Source organism: Colossoma macropomum, unplaced genomic scaffold (assembly GCF_904425465.1).
Source record: "Colossoma macropomum unplaced genomic scaffold, Colossoma_macropomum, whole genome shotgun sequence".
In the NCBI taxonomy this organism is placed as follows: Eukaryota; Metazoa; Chordata; class Actinopteri; order Characiformes; family Serrasalmidae; genus Colossoma; species Colossoma macropomum.
The window spans coordinates 35,649,682-35,676,047 of NW_023494800.1; the positions used below are offsets into that span (position 1 = coordinate 35,649,682).

At 38.8% G+C, this 26,366-nt stretch overlaps 1 protein-coding gene across 1 annotated transcript; it reads right to left on the reverse strand.

Moving 5' to 3' along the window:
* Positions 1-2,076: 2,076 nt before the first annotated feature.
* Positions 2,077-26,366, reverse strand: wdr91 (WD repeat domain 91). Its single transcript, XM_036588620.1, has 16 exons — positions 26,231-26,366; positions 25,703-25,837; positions 21,544-21,723; positions 18,876-19,083; positions 18,231-18,313; positions 17,425-17,531; positions 14,910-15,078; positions 13,152-13,295; positions 12,730-12,917; positions 11,429-11,579; positions 8,694-8,788; positions 6,549-6,708; positions 5,440-5,548; positions 4,262-4,374; positions 3,049-3,246; positions 2,077-2,547 (listed from the first exon to the last, which is right to left on the reverse strand). Exons 2-16 carry the CDS (start codon positions 25,823-25,825, stop codon positions 2,383-2,385), a joined length of 2,193 nt encoding a protein of 730 aa, XP_036444513.1. The 5' UTR covers positions 25,826-25,837; positions 26,231-26,366; the 3' UTR covers positions 2,077-2,382.

Sequence of the window (26,366 nt, forward strand, 5' to 3'; positions counted from 1 at the left end):
GAAGTGATTATAAACAGATCATCAACATAAACATATAAGGGGTTCTTATTAATTATTTCACTTTGTTATTTGAACAACAATTTATGCTTCTTCTATTGTACTTCTTTTTGGGACAGTTGGTGAAATGCTCACTGGTTGTGTATGTGTATACATATCAAAATAAAGCCTTTCAACTTCCCTACTTGCCTTCCACAATTTGTATTTTTATTATCTTCATATTATTTTTAGCCTTTCAAAACGAATGCCAATTCAACTGGAGCACTCATCCATGGTACTTGGTGCCAAGTGGGGCCTGGCAAGCTCAAAAGGGCAGAGCAAAATCTCAATAGCTATGTTATCTTCACTTGGCTTTCTAGCTAGGAAGACACAATACTGAACTGTGAGAAACTGTTGTACTCTATATGGCCAAGTATGTGGACACCTGACCATTAGACCTATATAAGCTTGTGGGACATCCCATTCCAAAACTACGGGCATTAATATGGAGATTGCAGCTATAACAGCCTCCACTTTTCTGGCTTTCCACAAGACTTTAGAGTGTGTCTGTGGGACTTTTCTGCCCATTCATGAGAGGGCCTGGCGCACAATCGACATTCCAGTTCATCCCAATAGTGTTCAGTGAGGTTGAGATCAGGAACAGAAAGGCTCTTCCCCAAACTGCTGACACAAAGCTGGAAGCAGAGAACTGTGTAAAATGTCTTTGTGCTGCAGCATCAACATCACCCTTCACTGGAACTGAGAGCCCAAACCCTGAACAACAGCCCAGCTCATCATCCCTCCTCCACCAAACTCTACTGTTGGCACTGTGCATTCCTGTAGGTAACATTCTCCTGGTATCCACCAAACCCAGGTTCATCCATCAGACGCTGGACAGTGAAGCTGATTCATCACTGCAGAGGACACATTTCCACTGCTCCAGAGTCCAGCGGCGGCGCTTTACACCACTCCAGCTCTTCAGTGCGACCCACTCTACTGCCAGTGTTTCTCTATTGAGGCTGCATGGCTATGTGCTTGACTTTATACACCTGTTAGTAATGAGTGTGGCTGAAACACCTGAACTCAATAATAAAGGTGTCCACATACTTTCTGGGATACAGTGTGTCTTGAGTAACGCAAGTAACATAATTCTTAAGTCGCTAACTGTGATGTGATTACAGGAATTTAAACTGAAATGTGTCACCCAACTCTTTGATCTTTCCTTGCTGACCCTTCTTAAGTAGTTTATTTACTACACGTATGTGCTTCTCCTCATATTTAGGTATGAATACTTGTGTTGAACAAAGGCAAAGAAAAGAAGGAAAAGTTTATATTCACGTTTTTTAATACTTGGTTCGATTAGCATGTAATGCGTAATACTTTGAGAGCAGATTTCTGTACACAACTATGCATTCTTATACCAGAGACCAGGTGTACTCAGTATGAACTAATGCCCTAAATAATCTTCCAGATTAATCCTTTCACTGTAACGTCACATCTGACACATTTATTATTTTACATGTAACATAGTTCTCCAAATAAACTGGCATCATTTTGATCTATAGTGGGATTAAACAGGCATATTCAGAGTTATGAGCAGGCTTTCTGTGTAAATGGTTCACCAACATTTATTTTTAGCTCCTTTACTACCCTTTAGTTTAACATAATGTGCAGTGCTGTGCAAAAATCAGACACCACCCTTTATTTCTTTAATTTACAGGTGAATTAAGTTGCTTTCAGTTTTTCAATTTCAGCGAAAGCTGCAGGGATATTTTCCCACGCCTCCAAAGTTCAGTCTTAGAAGCTGGTTGATCATTTTCTGAAGTAATCAAACACATTCAGTGATGTTGAGGTCTGGACTCTGGGGTGGTCAGTCCATTGTTCAGCTTCTTTGTTTGATGTGTCCGTCTCCTTTTCTCAGTGAGGTTCTTCTTGATCAGCTACACATCCTTTCAGACCCACAGCGCTGAGTCGTCTCCTCACAGTGGAAGGATGGACAGAAACACCTGTGGATGTTTTCAGATCTGAAGTAACTTGATTTTCTCCTCTCTCTCAGAGATGAAACCTTTAAGCGCTGTTTATCTGATGGGGGCAGTTCTGGTGTCGACCAGGTCTTCCAGGTGGTTGTTAGGAGGCCCATTTTTGTCCGTCTTGTGTTTCTAAATTAAATAAATAAACAGTGGTCTTGGATGTTTGCACAGTATGTATGTATGTAAGTGGCAGGAGTAAAGGACCATAATTGAGATAAATCCAAACACTGATCATTTCTTTTGTTGTTCATCGCTACAGTCTAGCTGAGACCTGCCAGCCTGTTACTGACTCACAGGTCATGTGTGAAGAGCTGCTCTCAGATCAGCTGTTCTGAATGTTGACAGTGATAAAGGCTGCAAGGCAGCAGTTCTGGGATCAGGGTTTCTGTGCCAGAAGCGTGCTCAGTTTGATCTTTCCGTCCATGGAGGCAGTGAGGCACGTTCCACAGTCTACAGCAGAACACCAGTCCACTGTTACCACTGGAGCCTTGTGACCTCCTAGAGACAACACGCTCTCCAGGCCCGACTCGCCTTTATTCAGCTGCACAGGACACACAAACAAACACAGTGTTAAAGCGGTAATACTTCTCTGTTTATCAGCGTCCTAATCAATGTGGTGTTTGTTCTGAGACCTCCCCCCTGACTGTGATTGGTCCACATCACACTGTTGTTTGTTCTGAGACCTCCCCCTGACTGTGATTGGTCCACATCACACTGTTGTTTGTTCTGAGACCTCCCCCTGACTGTGATTTGTCCTAATCACTGTTTATTCTGAGACCTCCCCCTGTCTGTGATTGGTCCTAATCACTGTTTATTCTGAGACCTCCCCCTGACTGTGATTGGTCCTAATCACTGTTTATTCTGAGACCTCCCCCTGACTGTGATTGGTCTTAATCACTGTCAAATAGCTTGTTCTGACACCGCCCCCTGCCTGTGATTCGCCTAAATCACCATATAGTTCGATTCTGTTCAGTTCTTTTGTTGTCTGAAGGACACTGTCAGCCTAAGACTGTGTCCGAGAGTGGGGGTCAGGTGTGCTTACTCGATAGATGAGTCCTCCGGTACTGGAGCAGGTGAGGACGTGCTGCCCTTCTGAGTCGAAAGCAAACAGTCGTCCGTGCGGCACCTGAACCTGCTTATAGCCGCTGTAGCCCGACAGCACAAATGGCCCCACAGCATCCTGGGATAGCAAGTACTCTGACTGCTTCACACCAGAGCGGTGGATATTCCACTGAATGAACTGGGGAGTAAAGATAAAACATGATAAATATATAGACATATAAAATGGATAAAAATATGTTGGATAAACTAGGAATGTCTTGGATTGGTTTGTGGAGTGTTGGATAGACTGGGAATGCTGGTGGATTGGTTTGTGGAGTGTTTGATAGACTGGCAATGCTGGTGGATTGGTTTGTGGTATTGCAGGAATGCTGTGTATTGGTTTGTGGAGCGTTTGACAGACTGGGAATGCTGGTGGATTGGTTTGTGGTATTGCAGGAATGCTGGTGGATTGGTTTGTGGTATTGCAGGAATGCTGTGCATTGGTTTGTGGAGTGTTTGATAGACTGGGAATGCTGGTGGATTGGTTTGTGGTATTGCAGGAATGCTGTGTATTGGTTTGTGGAGTGTTTGACAGACTGGGAATGCTGGTGGATTGATTTGTGGTATTGCGGGAATGCTGTGCATTGGTTTGTGGAGTGTTTGATAGACTGGGAATGCTGGTGGATTGGTTTGTGGAGTGTTGGATAAACTGGGAATGCTGGTAGATTGGTTTGTGGTATGTAGGATAGACTGGGTATTCTGTGGATTGATTTGTGGTGTGTAGGATAGATTGGGAATGCTGGTGGATTGGTTTGGGGTATGTTGGATAGACTGGGAATGCTGGTGGACTGGTTTGTGGTATGTAGGATAGCATGCAAACAAGTTTTGTTGTAGATAGCCCAGCTACACAACATGCTAGCTTGCGTGTATAATGATAGTGACTTTGGATTCTGTTAGTGATCCGTTAATGACGTTTGATGAACCTGTTTGAGATACACATGTAAGATGTTTCCCGATCCCTCTATCACAACATGAATCGGGACACACCCCCACCTCAGGCATGAACGTGCAAAACGGAGAGGTGGGGCTATGTGGTAGGGGTGAGGGGTGAAATGGGATTGGGCCTTAAGGTTGTTGTAGAAGAAGTGAAAGATCTAAGGTACTTCTGTAGATCCTGAACCAGCACAAACTGACGACTACACTCTCTCTCTCACCTTCCCATCCTCTCCGATGCTGAAGACGGTGTTTTCATCGTAGCTGAACTCCACACTGTACACCTCCCCATCATGAGCCTTCCAGCTCATCACGCTCTCATAGCGCTGCATATCTGCACAAGACGGAGAGACTCAACTTCAATTCTTACACGTAAAAATGTGAAATACTTGTTCTTACTATTAAAGAACTAAAATTTCACTAGTGACACATCAGTTCAAACAAGTAATCATTTAAAGTTCTCTCATTTTATCTTTCTTTCCTTTAATCCCAAAACTTCTCTCACTTTCTCTCTGTCTTGTTCTCTCACCTTCTTACTCCATCTTTATTTCTCGCTTTTCCTTTTGCTCTATCCCCTTCTTTCTCTTTTATTCAGTAAAATCTCTCATACACTCTTTCTCTGTTATTATACAGGGTGATTCAAAAAGATTGATCCAATTTCAAAATGATTTATTTCACTTGTAAGTCATTATAGATCAATGCAGTAAACTGTAAATGGTTTAAATGAGCATAAAGTTTATTATGTAATTCTACAAGGTCTCAGTATGAACCTCCTCCAGCTGTACAGACAACATCAACACCATAGTCAAACTCATCCCATACTGGATTGAGCATGTCGGGTGTCGCTGCACTCACGGCTCTTTCAGTGCGATTTCGGAGATCATCCAGTGTTGTGGAACCAACGCCGAACGCTCTGAGCTGTTGGAGCTTCACTGCTGATGAAAATCACACTGCACAGTTATGACGGATTCACTCTTATTGAAGTGGAGAACGCAGAACGCTTTCTACTCAGGGGTCTCATCTCCTCTCAGACTGAAGGGGGAGCCATCTTCCACTGACCGTCAGAAACTCTATGACCCCCTCTTTTAATTGGATTGTGATTGGTTCCTAGACTCCTCACAGTTGTAAAAATATTGAATCTTTTTGAATCGCCTTGTATATCCAACATATTTCTCAAAAGAAAAAGTTGCCTTATGCCACCTCTAGTGGAAATACAACATTGAACACTGTGAATTCCTGCAGTGGTGTACTGTCAGTAAGCAGCGTCCCTCCCTCTGTCCCTTCTGGACCAGTTAATTGCCTTGACTTCTCAGATGTGCAAATGACAATAACTGAAGTAAAGTGAAAGAAGGTAAAATATCTGAGTATTCCTTAAAAGACAAAAATGCATAAGTGTTACCGAACAGGCGAATTCTGCCGTCAGCAGCTCCGGTCACCAGCAGGTTCCCGTTGTGATTGAAGGCGGTGCAGTTTACAGCAACGGGACCGGGCTCCAGAGCAAACTGCAGCTACACAACACAACACATAACTTCTTCACAATCTGACCAAACGCTCTGCAGGTGAAATATCATCTTCTAGGGCACGAGTCAGCCACCCGAATGTTAAGAAGAGCCATTTTGTCCTTTCAACAAAAAATCAAACCATCTTGGGAGCCACAACATTTTATGTCCATTTTACCATCTTGGCTGTAAAGATGTCTCAGTATGTGCTGATGTACTAGCATAGGTTAAAAATTATAATCTAAACAAAAACACAGACTTACTTTGCTCTGCTTTAAGCTTTAGCTCAGCTATAGCTGCTTTTCTCACATCTCCAGCAGGAAAATATTCCTCAAAAGTAGAACAGTTTCTTGTCTCTAAACGTTCAACTTTTTATAAGACTGAAGTCGCTTCTCATTCACCAGCTTCTTGTTTGAATTTTCCCATTCCACCTTAAATGATGCCTGAGGAGCTAGATAGTAACTGCTGCACCATTTAAGGTGGAACGGGAAAATCCGAATGAGAAACTGACTTCATCTTCGCGACTTTTTAGTGTTCGACAGTTTCTTGTCGCGGATTAAACGTATCAGGAAACCAGCTGGAGTGATTATAAACGCAAATAAGTCAGTTTGTCTCTAAATTATCAATGTTTGTCTTAAATCTCTCTCTTTGCCGTTTCGTTAGCTACTAGCTAGGCAAGATTGTTGTCTGCATTGCTATGGTGACCAGCAGTCTGTGCTGATCTTCAGGGTTAAAGGGTGAATCAGCAGTTCTACATTAACTCCAGAGTTTAAAACCATTTATTGTTAAACTGTGTTGAACGATCAGCAGAGCTTTATTTTACTGTAAAGGAGGATTATTTTATTTTTACCTACAAATCTGATTCAGCTGTGGAGCCTCAACAGGGCAGTAAAAGAGACACATACCGCTTTAGGGCTGCATGTTGCCGACCCATGTGCACAGGTAGAACCCTTCTCAGCCAATCAGACTGGCCTGTTCCTAACTCCTCTATAACAGTTGGTGACAATACCTGTTGTTTGACTGTCTTGGTGTCCCAGAGCAGTAGCTGCCCAGAGACGGGCAGAGAAGCACGAGGCACCGTCTCCGTTATGCTCCCTGGACGGGACATGTTGGCAGCCGCGGAGCACACGAAGGACGTCCCGCTGGGACTGCAGGCCAACGACAAGATCCTGCAAAACACATCTTTATGACCTTGGCTCTGATTGGCTGTCCTGGATTGTGCATTGTTTCTGGGATGAAACACTTCTTATGACTCCTGCATGAGTGGGCGGGGCTAAGCTACTGTGGGCTGAATGGGCAGATATTTTGGTTCTTGTGACATCATAAAACAACAGTGAATTCAAAACAGTTTTTGCAGCTTAGTTTTCAAATACGGAGGCTGTTGATTCCAGAGTGAATGGTATGTTTTGAATTTTTTATTTTTTTTTACATAATACATAAAAAAATAATAAATAAACAAACATTTTTTTTTAAATATGGGCCATGTAGAAATGAGTGATGTTACGCTCAGATATGAAAAGTGAACCTTTCAATTAATGAATCTGTTGTGTAAAATTACTAACATGCAGACAGTAAATTTATTGTGAAATATGATATTATAAGTGCTGTATTTATATCCAGCCAATAATTCAGCTGAGTCCAGTTAAACAACATTCAGAAAGCCCAGCTTTCAGAGATACACACTTAAAAATAAAAGGTTCTTCAAGGGTTCCTTAGCAAACAAAATTGTTTTATACAGAACTATGAACACAAAGAATCTTTTGCATGATTAACTGGTTCTTTTCATCATGAAAGGGTTCTTCAGATTGATGGAAAGGTGTTGTATATGGTTCTGTATAGAACATTTTTGAAAGGGTTCTATATAGCACCAAAAAAAGGGTTCTGCTATTGTTGCAATGTCAAGCTTGACACAATTGAAGAACCATTTATAGTGCTATATAGAACCCTTTTCAAAAAGTTTCTATATAGAACGATGAACACTCAAAGAACCTGTTGTATGACTTAATAGTTCTCTGCATCGTGAAAGCATTCTTCTGATTAATGTAGAATGTGTTGTATATGGTTCTATATAGAACCTTTCTGAAAAAGGTTCTACATAGAACCAAAAATGGTTCTGCTATTGTTATGATGAATATCCCTTTTTGGTGCTATATAGAACCCTTTTCAAAAAGGTTCTATATAGAACTTTGAACACTCGAAGAATCTTTTGCATGATTAACTGGTTCTTTGCATCATGAAACGGTTCTTCAGATTGATGGACAATGTGTTGTATATGGTTCTGTATAGAACATTTTTGAAAAGGGTTCTATACAGTACCAAAAAAAGGGTTCTGCTATTGTTGCAGCATCAAGCTTGACACAACTGAAGAACCATTTATAGTGCTATATAGAACCCTTTTCAAAAAGTTTCTATATAGAACCATGAGCACTCAAAGAACCTTTTGCATGACTTAATAGTTCTCTGCATCGTGAAAGTGTTCTTCAGATTAATGTAAGATGTGTTGTATATGGTTCTATATAGAACCTTTCTGAAAAGGGTTCTACACAGCACCAAAAAAGAGTTCTGCTATTGTTACGATATCAAGCTTGACACAATTAAAGAACTCTTTTTGGTGCTCTATAGAACCCTTTTCAAAAAGGTTCTATCTAGAACCATGAACACTCAAAGAAACTTTGGCATGATTTAATGGTTCTTTGCATTGTGAAAGCGTTCATCAGACTGATGGAGAACATGTTGTAGATGGTTCTATATAGAACTTTTTTTAAAAGGGTTCTGTAAAGCACCAAATAAGGATGTCAAGCTTGACACAATTAAAGAACTCTTTTCAAAAAGGTTCTATATACGACCACATACAACACATTCTCCATCAATATGAAGAACGCTTTCACAGTGCAACAAACCCTTTACTCGTGCAAAAGGTTCTTTGAGTGATCATGGTTCTATATAGAACCATCTTCTTTACTAAAGAACCCTTGAACAACCATCATTTTTAAGTGTTTAGGTTGGAACTCTGATGAGGCAAACTTTCAACATTTATAACTGAAAAACCACCGAAGGGACAGTTTTGCAATTTGGCACAGATACAGATCTGGTCGGTACTAGGTCAGTTAGAAGAGTTCAGACTGAATCACGCTGTGGAAGGCTGGTCACTCACCGTGGATGAGCCTCGTCTATGGTCATTTCGTACAGATTCTTCTTAGCCTCTGTATCATAGAGTCTCACCGTGCCGACGCCGCTGCCCAGCAGCAGCTGCAGACCAACCACAACATGCAAAGTAATATGTAGTAACGTGTTCTTTAACTCATACCATAACTAATATTGTTAAGCTTGTCATAAAAAGAGACATAAATAATCAAAAAAATCAAGCAGCAAGATTAATAACTAAGAAGTAGGAATATATTTAAAGACAACAGTGGCTATGCAAGAAGTTATGTGACGCTTCATAAGGATGCATGTGAACTTTTTGAGCAGGTAGCGTTGGTGCTGTAAAAGTTGCCAGTATTAAAGCACAAATAGAAGCACTGAGATAAAAACAACGTACAATGCTTATTAAAGTATTAATCTTAGTAAGTGTAACAAATTGTCATTTAACGGTGGAAAAAAACAGGCAATGTACACATAATGTACACAATACTTCAGATCCACCACAAGGGGGTGCTATTAGCACTGAAGTAGCATTTTTCTGCATTATTGAGTGAGAGAAAACCCACACCAGCAGAAATGTACGTATAGCTTGAATCATGAAGTTCAACATTAGAAGTGTAGTTTATTAAGTAAAGGTAAGGCTTAGACTGGCTTAATATATGAGTTTTTATTTAATCAGATAACTCTAAGAAAAAAAAAAACAATTCTAAAAATAAGGTGAACTGTAAAATCTTTATCGTAGGTGGCTTTACAACTGACATTACAACCCCAAACTACATGTTTTTTAAATATTTTTTATCACACTGTTAAAATGACAATTTGTTACACTTACTGGGATTAATACAACCCCACTTCCAAAAAAAAAAGTTGGGACGTTCTGAAAAATGTAAATAAAAATAGAATGCAATGAAAATACTACAAAGACAACATATCAAATGTTGAATTTTTTTTTTTAAATATATGCCCTTTTTGAATTTGATGCCAACACCATGTTCCAAAAAAGTTGGGACGGGGGCCTGTTTACCTCTGTGCTGCATCACCTCTTCTTTAACAACACTCTGTAAGTGTTTGGGAACTGAGGAGACACTGCTGTAGTTTTGAAAGTGAAATGCTTTCCTGTTCTTGTTTGATACAGGATTTCAGCTGCTCATCAGTTCAGGGTCTCCTTTGTTGTATTTTTCATTTCATAATGCACCAAATGTTATCAGAGGTGACAGATCTGGACTGCAAGCAGGTCAGTTTAGCACCCGGACTCTTTTAATACAGAGCAATGCTGCTGTAATACATGCAGAATGTGGTTTGGCATCATCTTGCTGAAATAATCAAGGCCTTCCCTGAAAAGGACGTTGTCTGGATGGCAGCATATGTTGCCAAAACATGTATATATCATTCAGCATTAATGGTGCCTTCACAGATGTGCCAGTCCCCCATGCCAAGTGCACTAATGCCCCCCTACACCATCATGAATACTGGCTTTTGAACTGTGCACTGATAATAAGCTGAGTGGTCTTTAGCCTGGAGGACACAGTGTCCATGATTTCCAAAAAGAATTTCAAATGTTGATTCATCAGACCATAGGACACTTTTCCACTTCACCTCTGTCCATTTTAAATGAGCTTGGATCCAGAGAAGGTGGCAGCGTTTCTGGATCCTGTTTATATCTAGTTTCTTCTTCGCGTTTTAGAGTTTTAACTTGCATTTGTGGATGCAGTGATGAACTGTGTTCACAGACAGTGTTTTTCAGAAGTGTTTCTGAGCCCATGCAGTGATTTCCACTACAGAATCATGTCTGTTTTTAATGCAGTACCCCCTGAGGGCCCAAAGATCACGGCCAGCAAATGCTGGTTTTTGGCCTTGTCCCTTACATACAGAGATTTCTCCAGATTCTCTGAATCCTTTAATGTTATTATGTACCGTAGATGATGAAAAGCAAAAGTTCTTTGCTATTTTATGTTGAGAAACGTTATTCTTGAATTGTTGCACTATTTGATCGTGCAGTCTTTCACAGAGTGGTGAACCCCTCCTCATCTTTACTTCTGAAAGACTCCGCCTCTCTGAGATGCTCTTTTATAACCAGTCTTGTTACTGACCTGTTGCCAATCAACCACCAGGTGTTTTTTTTTAGCATTACACAAATTTACCAGCCTTTTGTTGCCCCCGTCGCAACTTTTTTGGAACGTGTTATTGGCATCAAATTCAAAATGTGCATAAATTTTTCAAAAAACAATGAAATTTCTCATTTTCAACATTTAATATGTTGTCTTTGTACTATTTTCAGTGAAATATAGGGTTTAAATTATCTGCACATCATTGCGTTTTGTTCTTATTTACATTTTGCACAGCATCCCAACTTTTTTGGAAATGGGGTTGTAGTTTTAGAAGTATTTTATGATGTTTTTATCTATTTCATTCTTTAGTGTTGAAACTATCTGACGGACTACAACTACCATAAACACTACAACTTCACCTGCATCACAGTTTTCACTACACTTTTATAGCTGTAATCACCCAAGATAGCTGTTACTTTCTGAGTGCATTTCTCCATTTAAACTGATGGCGACTTGTTAGCACTCTCTTTTAATATGCGCTGACTGCTGAAGCTCATGTTCTAAAAATAAAAGGCAAACTAAACTGTGTGGATCAGGATTTGCGAGCCCTAATTTACCTCCAGCATATTTAATAATCATACTGTATTACTGTATTAAAGAAAAATGGAAGCAAGAATACAAGCAGGTGGTCTCTCACCAGTCTATCTGGTTTGGTGGCCCACTCCAGCGAAAGCAGAGGAGATTTGGACATGATGGTGGCTTTGGTCTGCATGAGGGGGTTAAAGGACCAAACTTTTACCACACCATCCACATCCAGACTGGCTACTCTTCGACCTGAACAGTCCACTCTGTTTAAAATGAACAAGTACAGGAATTAATTAAAATAAATAAAAACATTAAACACATATTTATACTTTATATTAGTAATATACAATTACTAATAATACATTAATGTCATAATATAATACACAAACATTACTACTACTACTAATAATAATAATAATAATATGTGTATTATGCATTTATAAAAAAGCTTACAGTATGTCTTAAAACAAAATAAAGAGCAAAGGTGAATACAGTAGTTGGGCACTTTTGTTTTTATTATTTAATAAACTTCCAGTGCATATATCCTCTTCACATTTACACGTCTTTTGACTAATAAACATGACTAAAAAAGGATTATTGTATTCATAAGCAGAAATAAAGACAAACTGACAAAAACTGATATGGAAAAAAGTATTCAGTCACCACAAATGAACAACATTAGTACTTTGTTGTTGGCAGTTACAGCTTTGAGACGGCTTAGCCACATATCATGATGCTCCCACCGTCATGCTTCACTGTGGGTGAAATTCTAATAAAATTAATATCCAGAATGAAGTTCTAATAAACTTAATATCCAGAAGGATATCCAGAAAAGGGATGTTTAAGTTCTCTGTTGTGGTTCTGTAGCTTCTTTCATTCGAGTGTTGTTTGATAACGTTCTCCTTAAGAGCTTTAGGAAGGTGCTTCATCTTCATGATGATTGCTTCCTAAGCAATGGCAACGTCTTTTATAATGACACCAGGTGCAATTTGGACGAGCATTTATTTATGGTAGTGTTTATATCTAGAACTTGATTAGATAAAAAACCTTTCTAGGTATGTGTGAAATGTGTAAACAACTTTTTCTATCTATCACTTTTTTTAACATATTTATTTATTCTTAGAAATACATATTTATTAGTATTTTACTCGTATTTGCAAGTGCAAAGCCAAAAAACATCATGTGTGTAAATCTGAAGTGGACACACGTACTGGAAGCAAATTAAACAACAAAAACAAAAGTTTCTGAATATTTGTTCACCCTTAGTGTATAAAAGTTAATAAAGTTTGATTTAAAAGTGAAGGTTAATAAAATATAAGTCTTGGTTTCAAAAATCCTCACAAAAGGTTCCAGTAGCTCTAGAACCAGCAGGCAGCACCGGTCACCTCATTCAGACCGTTTATCGATGCCTACCTGCAGTGCATGATGGACGAGTGATGCTCTCCGTACTCCTCCTGACTGAGCTTGATGAACGGTTGCTCCGCCCCCGCCCCTGCTCCGCCCACTTCGCCTCCAACTCGCGCCTGATTGGTAGGCAAGTCTGAGGTTTCACTCTCAGGCTGAGTTTCTGTGTCCGAACTTTCTGCTTTCTTCTCAGAACTCTGTACACAAACACACAGAGACAAAGAATTCAATTTAGATACTGAATAATTTGTAATAGATACTGAATAATTCATAATAGCTGTGGAATAATTCATAGTAGTTACTGAATAATAAGTTTTTCCTTCACTACAGTGTCTCGTTTAGTAAAAGCAGAACATCACTCAGCAGTTTTAAGAACCGTAACTATATATCAGGAACCGTAAGTTTAAACATGTTCTCTAAGCGTGTTAGACCTGTGCTGGCTGTTTGGAGAACAGTTCCTTCCTCTCCTTCTCATGGTCCATCTGTCTCTTCTGTCTGGAGTGACCAGTGCCCTGCTCTATGGTCACCACCATCTTGGAATCCTTTGAGGCTGTAGGGTCCTTCGCCTTCACAGCCTGGAGATCAAAGACACAGTTTAAACTGTTTTTCTCAGAATCAACATTAGAACTATTGATCAAACCAGCCTTCAGTGATTGTTCTGAAGTGGGAGTTAGATCTGCACAGGCACTTCTGTTCACATTCAAATCTGGAATCATCATTCAAAATGATTCAAATTTCTCATTAAATTAATATCCGGAGTGAAGTTCTAATAAAACTACTATCCCAAATGAAGCTACAGTAAAATGAATAACCACAATAAAGTTCTAATAGAATTAATATCCAGTGAAATTCTAGAAAATTAATATCCAGAATGAAGTTCTAATAAAATTTATATCCAGAATGAAGATTTAATAAAAATAATATCCAGAAGGAAGTTCTAATAAAATTATTCTCCAGTGAAGTTCTAATAGAATTAATATCTAGAATGAAGTTTTAATAAAATTAACATTCAAAGTTCTAATAAAATGTATGTCCAGAATAAAGTTCTAATAAAAGTAATATCCAGAATAAAGTTCTAATAAAAATTTATATTCAGAATGAAGTTTTAATAAGCTTAATATCCAGAATAAAGCTAGAATAAAATTAATGTACAGAATAAAATTATAATGAAATTGATAAGCAGTGAAGTTCTAATAAAAGTAATATCCAGAATAAAGTTCTAATAAAATTAATTTACAGAATTAAGTTCTAATAAAACTAATATCCCAAATGAAGTGACAGTAAAATTAATATCCACAATAAAGTTCTAACAGAATTAATATCCAGTGAAATTCCAATAAAATTAATATCCAAATTGAAGTTTGAATAAAATTAATATCCAGAACGAAGTTCTAATACAATTCATATCTAAAATGAAGTTCTAATAAAATTAATATCCACAATGAAGTTGTAATAAAATTAATTTCCAAAACAAAGTTTTTCTACTCTAGCTTTACTCTAGCGTTCTAATAAAATTAATATTCAGAATGAAGTTCTAATAGAATATCTAGAACTGTTTTATAAAATTAATATCCAGAATAAAACTATAATGAAATTAATATCCAGTGAAGTTCTAAAAAAATGTATATCCAGAATGAAGTTTTAATAAAATTAATATCCAGAATAAAGTTTTTTATAAAAATATTACAATCCAAAAATAAAATTATAATAAAATTAGTATCTGGAATAACATTTTAGTAAGATTAATAAATTAATAAATTTATTAAGTGGTAACAAAATTAAAATCCTAACTGATGCAGTAATAAAATAAATAAACAGAATGAAACTGCAATAAAATTAATATTTAGAATGACAATAATATTCATAATAAAACTGTAATAAATTTAATATCCAGAACACCTTTTATTTCAAATGTGGTAACTTCACAGAAAACTCTAAATATATGACAATATAATTACGCCATTTATTTCATAACTGAATATATTCATGATACTTAAAATATTGACTGAGACTACATTGTTTATATACTTACTGTTAGATTTAAAATGACAGAATGTATTAATATGGACTCACAGTAGTCGAATTAGAAGATAAAGACTCAGCAGAAACAGACAGTTTGGAGACAACAACAACGACAACAACAACACTGAGTGGGGTGGGCTTGTCCCCATAGCTACTCAGACTCTTACCTGACTGGCTGCGGTGTCCTTCCTGCCGAGGGCTGCCTGGGTGGGGGAGGAACCCGGGGGTCCCTGCGGGGTTCGGGTCGTGGCTCTTCTGCCCTGGGGTAAGAAGGTGGAGAAGAAGTTTCTGGAAGGCGTGGAGGGGTTAGTGGCGCGCTGACTCGTCACCAGATCCCTGTGACCAAAAACATCACACACACACACACACACACACACACACACTTCACTCTCCTTAACATGCAAAAACACACCGTCACACACTGCTCTCTCCTCCTCACTCACACTGTCCACTCTGTCATCATCTGCTCTCTGGACGGATAAATCAATGCACCCCCACAATCCCTGGAAACAATAAGGTCTGTGTGAGCACTGCTGCTTTCTGAGAAGCAGCTGTTTGCAACATAAGAATGTTAAAGGAGAACTCCACCAAAATAGTATTTTAGTGTGAAATGGTTCAGATGTCTTTACAGTGGTGGTGATAGGAACCAGGGGTCGCCATGACTACAACACAAATATAGACATTTTATTTACTATCCAGAACCACCAGTGAACCTACACGAGTCTTCTGAGTTTATATGGAATGTTGATGATGGAAAATAGTGGAAAATCTGAAATAATAAGTTTCCTTTGGGGACTATTTTGCCTCACAGCGCCCTGCATGTATCCCTCCACCATGAATGGAGTTTAAGTTCTCTAAACTATCATAAAACAGTGTCTCAGTCATCAGGCAGTGAATTCATAACCATTTCATGCAGTAACTTTCTGTGAGGGAGCTTTTAGAGGTGGACGTCTGGTTCCTGTCACCACCACTGTGAACAGTTCTGACTCTCTGTTTACATCTTAACCAGTTAATTAAGCAGATTTCAAAATAAAAATAGTGGAATTTCCCTTTAAGATCGTCTTGTGACCTTAAAGTGATAATGGAAAATCAAATTCACCCCAAATGTAGTCGATCAGTTAAGACATGTTTGGTGTTTGCATGTTTAGTCTTTGCCCTGGAGATATGAGGCACACGACTTGGGAGACAGATTACCATTACTTTTGCATAAGTTTTGGCACCCTGGTCAAATTACACATTTTGTTGATTTTCTAAGTCAAAATAAGTTCAAACATCCTTAAAAGAGAACTTAAGTATTACATTTTCCAGCATGTTTTATCACACATTTTAATTTACTGGCTGAATGTAACACTGTGGCAGAAGATAAACATAAATGCTTGTACATACCACATTTTATCTTTGCATTACTTCCAATATGTTAGAGCATATTTAGCAAATAAACGATAATTGTGTATTAAAATGTGTATTAAAACTTATTTACTCTTTGAAAAACAACATGTGGTTCGACCAGCATTTAAAGACTGCACGTTGGCCTCGTAGCTCCAGCGCTACAACTAAAGAAGCAAACATGTCATGACTGACTGGCTACAGGTGCAAAATTTATGAACTACTCCTTTCAGCAGAAGAAGCTCTGCCTACTTTTAGAGATTTTATGACAGAAAGACTAAACCATTACTAATTTAAAGGTCCTTTTCATGTATGACTAATGTGCTCTATAAGCTGCCAGCCTTCGGTCTGAAGAGCTACATAACTAACTAACTAACTAACTAACTATGTAGTCTACATATACACTTTCATGCAAATGTTTGAACACCCCTGGTCAAATTACAAGTTAATACACATTCTCTAAAGGAAGCAAACTTAAATATGGCTTAAAGATTACAGTGCACAATTGCTGTGTATTTGAGGCTTATTGCATACTAAGGCTTATTATTCAGTAGCTACAGGGACTTCAGTGCAAACTGGCTGAGCTATTCTTAAGTTATAGATGTTTGTAATAAAACTTTGGGCCTACCAGTTGGGCTGGGCTACTTAAAAAAATTAAACACAAAACATAAAATGTGCCCTAGCTTTAGCCCAGGCTAAATTTTATGTTTTATTCTCCTCCAAAAAATGTGTATTAAAATGTAAAGACGTGTGTTCCCTGTAGAGGATGTGTTCACTTATTTTTTACAAAATCAACAAAAAGTCATTCGACCAGGGGCGCCAAAACTTTTGCACACGTCTTGTGCCCCAGGTCCTCGATTCCAGACCTTAAATCAAATCCTGGATTTTGTAATTATGAGACAAGATGGCCAATCGTTTACATCAACATTTCCTTTAACTACTGGTATGTACCAAATCCAGGACTGGATCCTGGACTGAAGGTCCAATGAAAAGAGTCAATAGAGAAGCCCAAGGTAAGGCATAATAAGCAAGACTGGGCAGCTGATCAGATTCAGCTAGAAATCTAGCTGGAACAAAAAACAGAAAGCTGAGAGTTTCTGGCAAAAACAAGTCAGAAAAACAAGACCGTAGACCGTCGGGAGAAAAACCACAGTTCAAGTGAATTTTTATTCCCTGTTAAAAGCTGGTTAGTACCAGTCGTGTAATAAGTTAGTTGTCTGAAGTGTATATACAAAGGCTGTAGTGAAATAAAAACACCCCGCCCCCAAAACGTCCCGGTCTGAAAGTGGCCCTCACAGCTCTGTGTCACCCAATCTGTCCATGTGCTGGACGTAGGCGGGCAGTTTGTGATGCACCATCTCCTCGGACTTCTTGGGCTTCAATTCTCCTTGGAGTGCAAACAACTGAAAAGTAGAACACAAAAGTCAAATATTAGCTTTCTGGCTGTGCAGTGTATATATATACACTTTGTTACCCTGTTCTTCAGTGGTCAAGACCCCCACAGAGCACTGACATGTTAGTGTGTGTTGTGCTGGTACGAGTGGATCAGACATAGCAGTGCTGCTGGAGTTTTTAAACACTGTGTCCACTCACTGTCCACTCTATTAGACACTCCTACCTTGTCAGTCCACCTTGTAGATGTAAAGTCAGAGACGATAGCTCATCTGCTGCTGCACAGTTTGTGTTGGTCATCCTCTAGTCCTTCATCAGTGGTCACAGGACGCTGCCCACAGGACGCTGTTGGCTGGATATTTTTGGTTGGTGGACTATTCTCAGTCCAGCAGTGACACTGAGGTGTTTAAAAACTCCTGCAGCACTGCTGTGTCTGATCCACTCAGACCAGCACAACACACACTAACACACCACCACCACGTCAGTGTAACTGCAGCGCTGAGAATGATCCACCACCCAAATAGTACCTGCTCTGTGAGGGTCCATGGGGGTCCTGACCACTGAAGAACAGGGTAAAAAGGGGGCTAACAAAGTATGCAGAGAAATTTCTATTTCTGCTTAGTTCATAACATCCATAATACACTGATAATATTAATCAATGCAGTGTGTGCTAAACTTTCAGTGACTGTATGAATGTAAAAACGCTTTACTATCTGCCGCAGCTGTTCGTTCTCCTCCTGGATGCTGGTGGTCCTCTGCACCTCCGCATCAAAGCTCAGGAGGACTGGCTGGGGTGGGAACATTAAGGAGCTTTATGGAAACTTATCATCAACAGTCAGAACCACCTTTATTAGAAACACCTATCTTCTACTTCCACTCACTGGCCACTTTATTAGAAACACCTATCTTCTACTTCCACTCACTGGCCACTTTATTAGAAACACCCACCTCGTGCTATCACTCACTGGCCACTTTATTAGAAACACCCTCCTTGTGCTTCCACTAACTGGCCATTATATTAGAAACACCAACCTTCTACTTCCATTCACTGGCCAGTTTATTAGAAACATCTACCTTGTGCTCCCACTCACTGGCCACTTTATTATATTTTCTCACTATATCAGAAAGAGAAGCTCTGTGGTCAGAAACTGACCACTGATGAAGGGCTAGAGGATGGCTAACCCACACTATGCACCAACAGTTGCTTCAGTCTCTAACTGAAAGCTCTACAAGGGAGGGGTTTCTAATAAATTGGCCATGAAGTGTTTTCCAGAAATGTTAGACCCTAAAGTGTCATCCATTAACTGCAATAAGAACATGGTTAAAGTCAGGCAGTAGTGACGATGAAAGGATATGCATGCACTGGAAGAGAACGCTGAGGAAGTTGTGGAGCGAGACGAGGAAAGTGTCGGCCCACTGGCGGGAGAAATACGGAGAAAAGGCTGGATTCTGTTCCGGCACAGGGATAAAGGGCAAAACGAACCAATCCCGCCACTCCGCCTGCCCCTGCAGCTCCGCCGCCTGCTTCTGGAAGAACTCCTGAGTCTTCTCCTGATTCTTCATCTGAGGAGGAGAAACAAACAGTAATCCTACTCATCAACTCTGAACATGAAATACCATGTCAACAACGTAAGTATGAACAATTATCATGCTAAACTGTAGCCACGCTCCTCATGGACCTGGCTTGTAACCAGAGAACTTGTAGAGAGGAGAATTACACTCTGTAATGTCTTCCAGGTTTCTCAAACACTAGAGGGCGCTCCTGAGTGAGTCCAAAATGAATGGGTTGATATGATGCCTTTGAGTAAAATCATAGTTTATAAATGCTCAAATATTTTATTATAAAATAATACAATCATTATATTGTTAAGAGCTTTTAAACTCAAGTTATAGGAGTTTAAAACAGCGCCTCATGTACGTCCATGATGTCTGTGAGCGTGAACAGCCAATGAGCTGCTCTGCTCGCCAACCAATCAGCTCTCAGTAGCAGTAATATTAGCGTTCTGCTGCCCAAAACCTGTTTACTGTAGAAAAAAAGGAAACATACAGGTGAGTTTTCTTTGCTTTTTTTTACTGAAATTCATCCTTCTACTTTCTAAAATTTTTAAAATTAAAGGAAGGTTCTGGGCGAGTGTTTAGAGACTATTGTAACAGTTCATTTTTAGCCGTTGAGCTTCATTCACTCCCATTCATTGTGGACTCGCTCGCAGGCGCCCTCTGCTGATTTGCAGCCCTGTTTTTGATGTAATGGGGGAAATAGGAAGAGGCCAAGCTCCTCATAAACTGGCTCTGTTGTAACTCATCCGCTCTTTTTTAATAAGACAGTCCACAAGGGGGAGCTACTGGCACTCTTGTAATTAGACTGAAAACAGCCTTGTGTTGGCTGAAATGAGTCTACTGAGCATTGTGGACACACAATACGTCATCATTTCTGAGACTTTTGGGGGGTACATGCCGCTGCTAAGGCTTGTTATTTGAAACTGCGTTAAAGCTGAGAGGTATTAATATATTTACTTTACAAAGCAATACCTGCAGCTAATACTGAGACTAAACCCAAATGCTCTACTAAAGTCTCAAGATCTGACTTGGATTAATCAACTTGCAAGCATTTCTGTGATTTTTCTGTTTGCATAATCTTCCTATTTCCACACTTAACTCTTGACAGAGGCTTGTGTCGTTCTTGCAGCACAAGCTGCTACTACAATCTCAGAAATAAAGGTACTAAACTGTCACTGGGTCAGTTCCCCTCTTGTCACTGGGGTGGAACCCTCAAGGGTCCATCTCAGTACCTTTAGTCAGGGAACATAACTGAACCATAATCCACTGAAATGATATGTTCTAAGCTGTACTGACTCCACACACCCCGTCTCGTCTCCAGGCTTTTATTTTACTGTTCTGTTTAAAACATTCGGTTATGAAAAGGTACAAATACGAACTTTTCACCTGGAAAAACTCATTTAAGGTTCACAATCAGACCTTAAAACCACTGTTGAACCTTTGAGGGAACATTTACATTGTTTGTACCTTGATGAATGAAAAATGTACCTGAACAGAACCTTTATTAATAACAGTGTAATAACAGCGAATGAACAGGTGTCACATTTTCTCCGTATTTATGAAGGTTATGGTCACAAATGCTGCTTCTAGATCAGGACTTCTGCTCCAGAGGCTGTTTGTGAATACAGATCCTGTTGTCTAAAGTGGTTTATTTTCATACATCACAAGAAGTCATACTGTGTCCTGAACCACCTGGAAGATGTTTTGAGGGTGTGGTTTTACAGAAACGATTTGGGTGACTATTGAGTTCTATTGTTTGTTAGCAGTGTTAGCCTTGATACTCCAGTTCTACACTAAAGAAGCAAAATCTGGGCTAGAAACGTCTTGGCTGCTTGACTACATCTGACGTAAGTGATTAAAATTAGATTTTTGACCAAAATGTCTTTAAAACAATCACCAAGAAGAAGGTTTATTTTTTTATTACACTTATTCAATGTGTCTTTATTTTCCTTCAACATACTGTGTGAGATAAAGAATACATGTGAGGGATGGATCTGGATTTTATACTATGATAAGCTTAAAAAATTAGCCCGGCATCGTATAATGGCAAACGTAACAGAGCACTTTTGTCCCAGCCAAATTTCTGACCAATCAAAAATGCAAAGACCACCCACGTGTTTTGCTTGGTGCACTTTAACCATTGCAATGTGATAACTAATGGAAAAGACACGACATCATAAAAACCCAAACTCTAGTTTGGACTGTAGGGCTAAATGATTTGGGGGAAAATATCTAATTGCGATTTCTTATAAACTGAGATTCAAACCTGATTTATTTTGTCCAAGAAGACCAGAATATCCACCTTTTTTGGCTCGAGGTTTGACCCCTGGACATACTGTGCAAAACTGCCAGGGAGTTGTGGTTGTGATATCAAAAACACATGGAGGTTTGGTGGCCTCTGATTGGTCTAACTCATCTACAGGCAGTTCACAAGCTCTTAAAACTTTAGTAAAGGCAATGCTTTACCTGTACGGTGTGCACGAGGTAGTAGCGGAAGAGGCTGGTCCTCAGCTTGTTGACCGTGGGCCTGTAGACGTCCTCCAATCTACAGAAGAGCCTGCGGTCCAGGTAGCCCCAGTACTCCTTCAGTCCGGCCAGGTCATAGCTCTGAATGAACTGCTGGAGCTGGTCGATTATTTTATCAACCTGTGGCAAAACAGCACTTATTAATGTGGATATATGGAAGATTATCTGTATTATTATTAATGAATCACATAATAATAACAACAACAATAATAAAAAGTATGAAAATATTCATGAAAACAATAATGCAGTGTAAAACTATTTCTTAGACAGAAAAAACAAGCAATTCAATAATAAATAAAACTTATTTGTGTACTTTCATATTTATAATAATAAATATGAAATTACAGTAACAGTAATTCTTTGAAAAGAGTGCACTTTAAGTATGAATATATGCTTAACTATATTCTTCTTAACCTTAAATATATCAACGTAACGCTCATCGTCAACAATACATATTATTTTACATGATAATTAAAAATCCTTTTCATTAAATAAAACTAATTTTAACATCAATCCTTTGCCCAAAAGTATATCTGCTTCTATATTAATAGAAAACATCCATTTAATATAAAAACACTACTTATAAGAATAATATAATAATTTTACTGTGTTATTTTCTGATTTTATTAAACATTGATAATTGTTGTTTTCTCCATCCTTGACATGGTTGATCAAGAATATCATGTCCACCCTGACTTATGGTCATTTTTTTGGAATATTCACAGCAAAGTCATTTAATTCACGGTTGAAAATGGACTGACGTCAGATGGTCTAAACCTTGATTAAAGTTGAGGCTTTGATGCTTTTTTGGCAGTTTAGGAACTATATGTGTGCAGGGTGGTGCAGGTTATAAGGCTTCGGAGTCAACATCATGCTGTATTATGTGATCATTCCGCCATATTGGCAGGGTTTATTCTTTGTTTACATGCTGCAAATGCACACACTCAACGTAAGACTCAGAGAGAGATTGCTGTTTTATTGTGTTTTTCAGGCATTTCATGCTTAAAAGTGAATCAGTGGAGTGTATCTTATAACATCTTATGGATGGCGAGTGGAGTAAAGCTCTACATGCAGCACTTATTTAGTAATCTAGAAATGTCAAGTCACTCGAAGCACATGTACAGTTTCCAAGTGGCTATTCCACTCAGCTACTGCAGATTCAACCTAGTTACTGGTGTATTTCACTCAGAGCCTGTTTACACCTTGCATCATCACGTCTTCCGTGTCTGGATGGACATCCAATTGCACTTTCATTTCACTGTTTATTGTCTCACAAGCCAGTCAGCACTCAGCAGACTCAATTCCACTCACTTAGTTATACACGGATAAAGGAAAGGCTTTCTATTTACACTTGTGTTAAACGTGGTCAGGATCCCTCTCTCACCACCTCAGACTGTGATTTAAGTAATCTGATTGTAATCCAATCACAATGAATCCTAGGTGTGTTTACATCTGGCTTTGCATGCGGTCAAGTGAAATCCTTGATTTGATTATAAGCATATATAACCAGAGAGGATTCGTATGATCCTTGATGTAAAATAGTTACTGGCATATTTCACTGAGTTATTAGGATATTTCACATATTTATTAGCATATTTCACTGAGTTATTAGGATATTTCACATATTTATTAGCATATTTCACTGAGTTATTAGGGTATTTCACATATTTATTAGCATATTTCACTGGGTTATAGCATATTTCACTCAGATATTGGCATATTTCACATATTTATTAGCATATTTTACTCAGGTATTGGCTTATTTCACTCAGTTATTAGCATATTTTCCTCCATTATTAGCATATTTCACTGAGTTAACGGCACATTTCACTCAGTTATTAACATATTTCACTCAGTTATTGACATATTTCACTCAGTTTTTAACATATTTTCCTCAGTTATAAGCATATTTCACTCAGGTATTGACACACTCTATTATTAGCATATTTCACTCATTTATTAGCATATTTCAATATTGTATTCAATATGGTATTGGCATTTGTCACTCGGTTACTGGCATATTTGACTTAGTTATTAGCATGGTTCACTCAGTAATTAGCATATTTCACTCAGCCACTGGCATATTTTACTCAGTAATTAGCATATTTCACTCAGTAATTAGCATATTTCACTGAGTTATTTGTATATTTCGCTCAGTTAATGGCGTACTCTGCTTGAGGTTTAAACTGAAGGGGCAGTCAGTCTAAAGTCTTCAAGATGAACAGACAAATGCTAAGAGTAAGATTTAAAATATCACATCCACTAAACGATGAAAGCTTTATTATATTAATGAGCTGATCATCTCACCAACCAATCAGCTCTCAGTAGCAGGTTTCAGACATTTTACTCCATTTACATGCAGTTTGTGACTGCAATCATAATTCATGTGCTTTCTTTCGTTCACTGCAGCTTTAAGCTTCACGCTCTGCACATGCCTTTTTCAGGTAACTAATGTAAGTGATATAAATGTTAAGATGAGTTTAGATGCCCATGTATTGAATAGCTACACCTATCCCTATGAAATAATAGATCAGAAAGCTGAGATTCGGTTATATTTCTCATAAAATATAACTTTAACATGGATACTTAGAAAGAAATGTCTTGCCACAGGCCGTACTTTGTACACCAATGCAGTACACTTCAGCAATTTGGTTACATTTCCATTTTGGGGAGAATATGTTTACACTGCACCCAACAGTGCAGTGAGGGAGCACCAATATGGCAGCCAAATGGCTTCACTTCGGTGTGTATATAGTGGTGCCATCAGCAAACTCAGTCTCTAAACATATCTGTGATTATGACCCCACACAAACCTTTCTTTCCAAACAGTTTTCTGATAATCCTCTGACAATTCCAGCCTTCATAAGCTGATATTTTATTTCCTGCCAATGGAAAACTTAATATAATGGTCTAAAGGTCAAACCAACCAGTGGAATAATGTTTAAGCTCCTTTCCTTGAATATGCAGGACAGAATTTATGAGCCATGTTGACAAATTAGGAAGAGGAATTCCACTTATTTGTCAAATTGTTTGCATAATTCAGTGTGTGAGATGGAAACAGAGTGACTCAGAGTGGTTTGGTGTGAAACGGTTCAGATGTCTTTACAGTGGTGGTGATAGGAACCAGGGGTCGCCATGACTACAACACAGATATAGACATTTTATTTACTATCCAGAACCACCAGTGAACCTACACGAGTCTTCTTTATATGGAATGTTGATGATGGAAAATAGTGGAAAATCTGAAATAATAAGTTTTCTTTGGGGACTATTTTGCCTCACAGTGCCCTGCATGTATCCCTCCACCATGAATGGATAAAATTGGTTTAAAATACATTTTAGGCCAAAATTTTATCACCTTAAATAAACGATTTGGTCATCAGGCAGTGAATTCATAACCATTTCATGTAGTAACTTTCTGTGAGGGAGCTTTTAGAGGTGGACGTCTGGTTCCTATCACCACCACTGTGAACAACTCTGACTCAGCAAGTCTCTCCACACTCTTAAAAAGATGGTTCTTCAAGGGTTCTTTAGTAAAGGGAATGGTTCTATATAGAACCATGAACACTCAACGAACCCTTTGCATGCTTAAATAGTTCTTTGCATTGTGAAATCGTTCTTCAGATCAATGGAAAATGTGTTGTATATGGTTCTATATAGAACCATTTTTGGAAAGGGTTCTATATAGCACCAAAAAGCGTTCTGCTATTGTGAAGATGTCAAGCTTGTAACCATAGAAGATCCCTTTTTTATACAGAACCCCCGAAAAAAGCTGTAAACAGAATCATAAACAACACGTTCTCCATCAATCTGAAGAACCGTTTAACTATGCAAGAACCCTTTAAGCATGCAAATAGTTCTTTGAGTGTTAATTGTTCTATATAGAACCACTTTCTTTACTAAAGAGACTTTGAGGAACCATATTTTTTTAAGTGTGTAGAAGAGAGCATTTCACACCAAACCACTCTGGATGACTTTGTTTACCTCACAACCACTGAATCAAGCAGAAATTTTTAAAAACCGGTGGAGTTCCCCTTCAGTGTTAAAGGATGGGAGAGTGTGAGGAACTGAAGGCAGAGCGCTGCTCAGAGCTGCCTACCCGAAATCCTTTCTCCTTGTCGGCTTTGATTTCCACATCCAGGTGCTTGAGGGTGCTGGTGAAGCCTCTGTAGATCAGATATTCCCTCACAATATCATCCGTCCTCTCCACAGCAGCTGCCATGTTCACATGTCCCTGCAGGAGACGCAGCAAAACGCCTTTAAAGAGGAGTTTTACAGGATCCGAGCAGCTTTTCGCCATTAAACTTTCCAGATTACACATGTTTATGAAAATAATCAGCAAGCTTGCAGAAGTGTGAGGTAATATTACCAAGATAACGCAGTCAAATGAGGCTACAGTGGACTTCTTCGAATTTTCCGTTCCACCTTAAACTGTGCAGTAGTTCCGTTCTGGCGCCTGTGCAGGGAACGTAACTGCTGCGCCATTTAAGGTGGAACGGAAAATTCAGCCTAGCGCAGTTCCTGCACTCAGCAGGCTCGTTCGGCCAAAGCGAGACACTGTTTATTATAATATAGCGGCTTCGTTATTTACAAAACGGCATTTATGCTGTTAAAAATGTGAACTTACCACAGGAAGATTACGGCGTTCAGATGTGCCGAAACGCTTCCTATTTTCGAGCCCCTTGTGCTCGTCATGTGATTCAGCTCAGAGCAGGTCAGCTGATCCTGAGTGCGTTTCTCCGTCTGGCCAGCAGAGGGAGCTT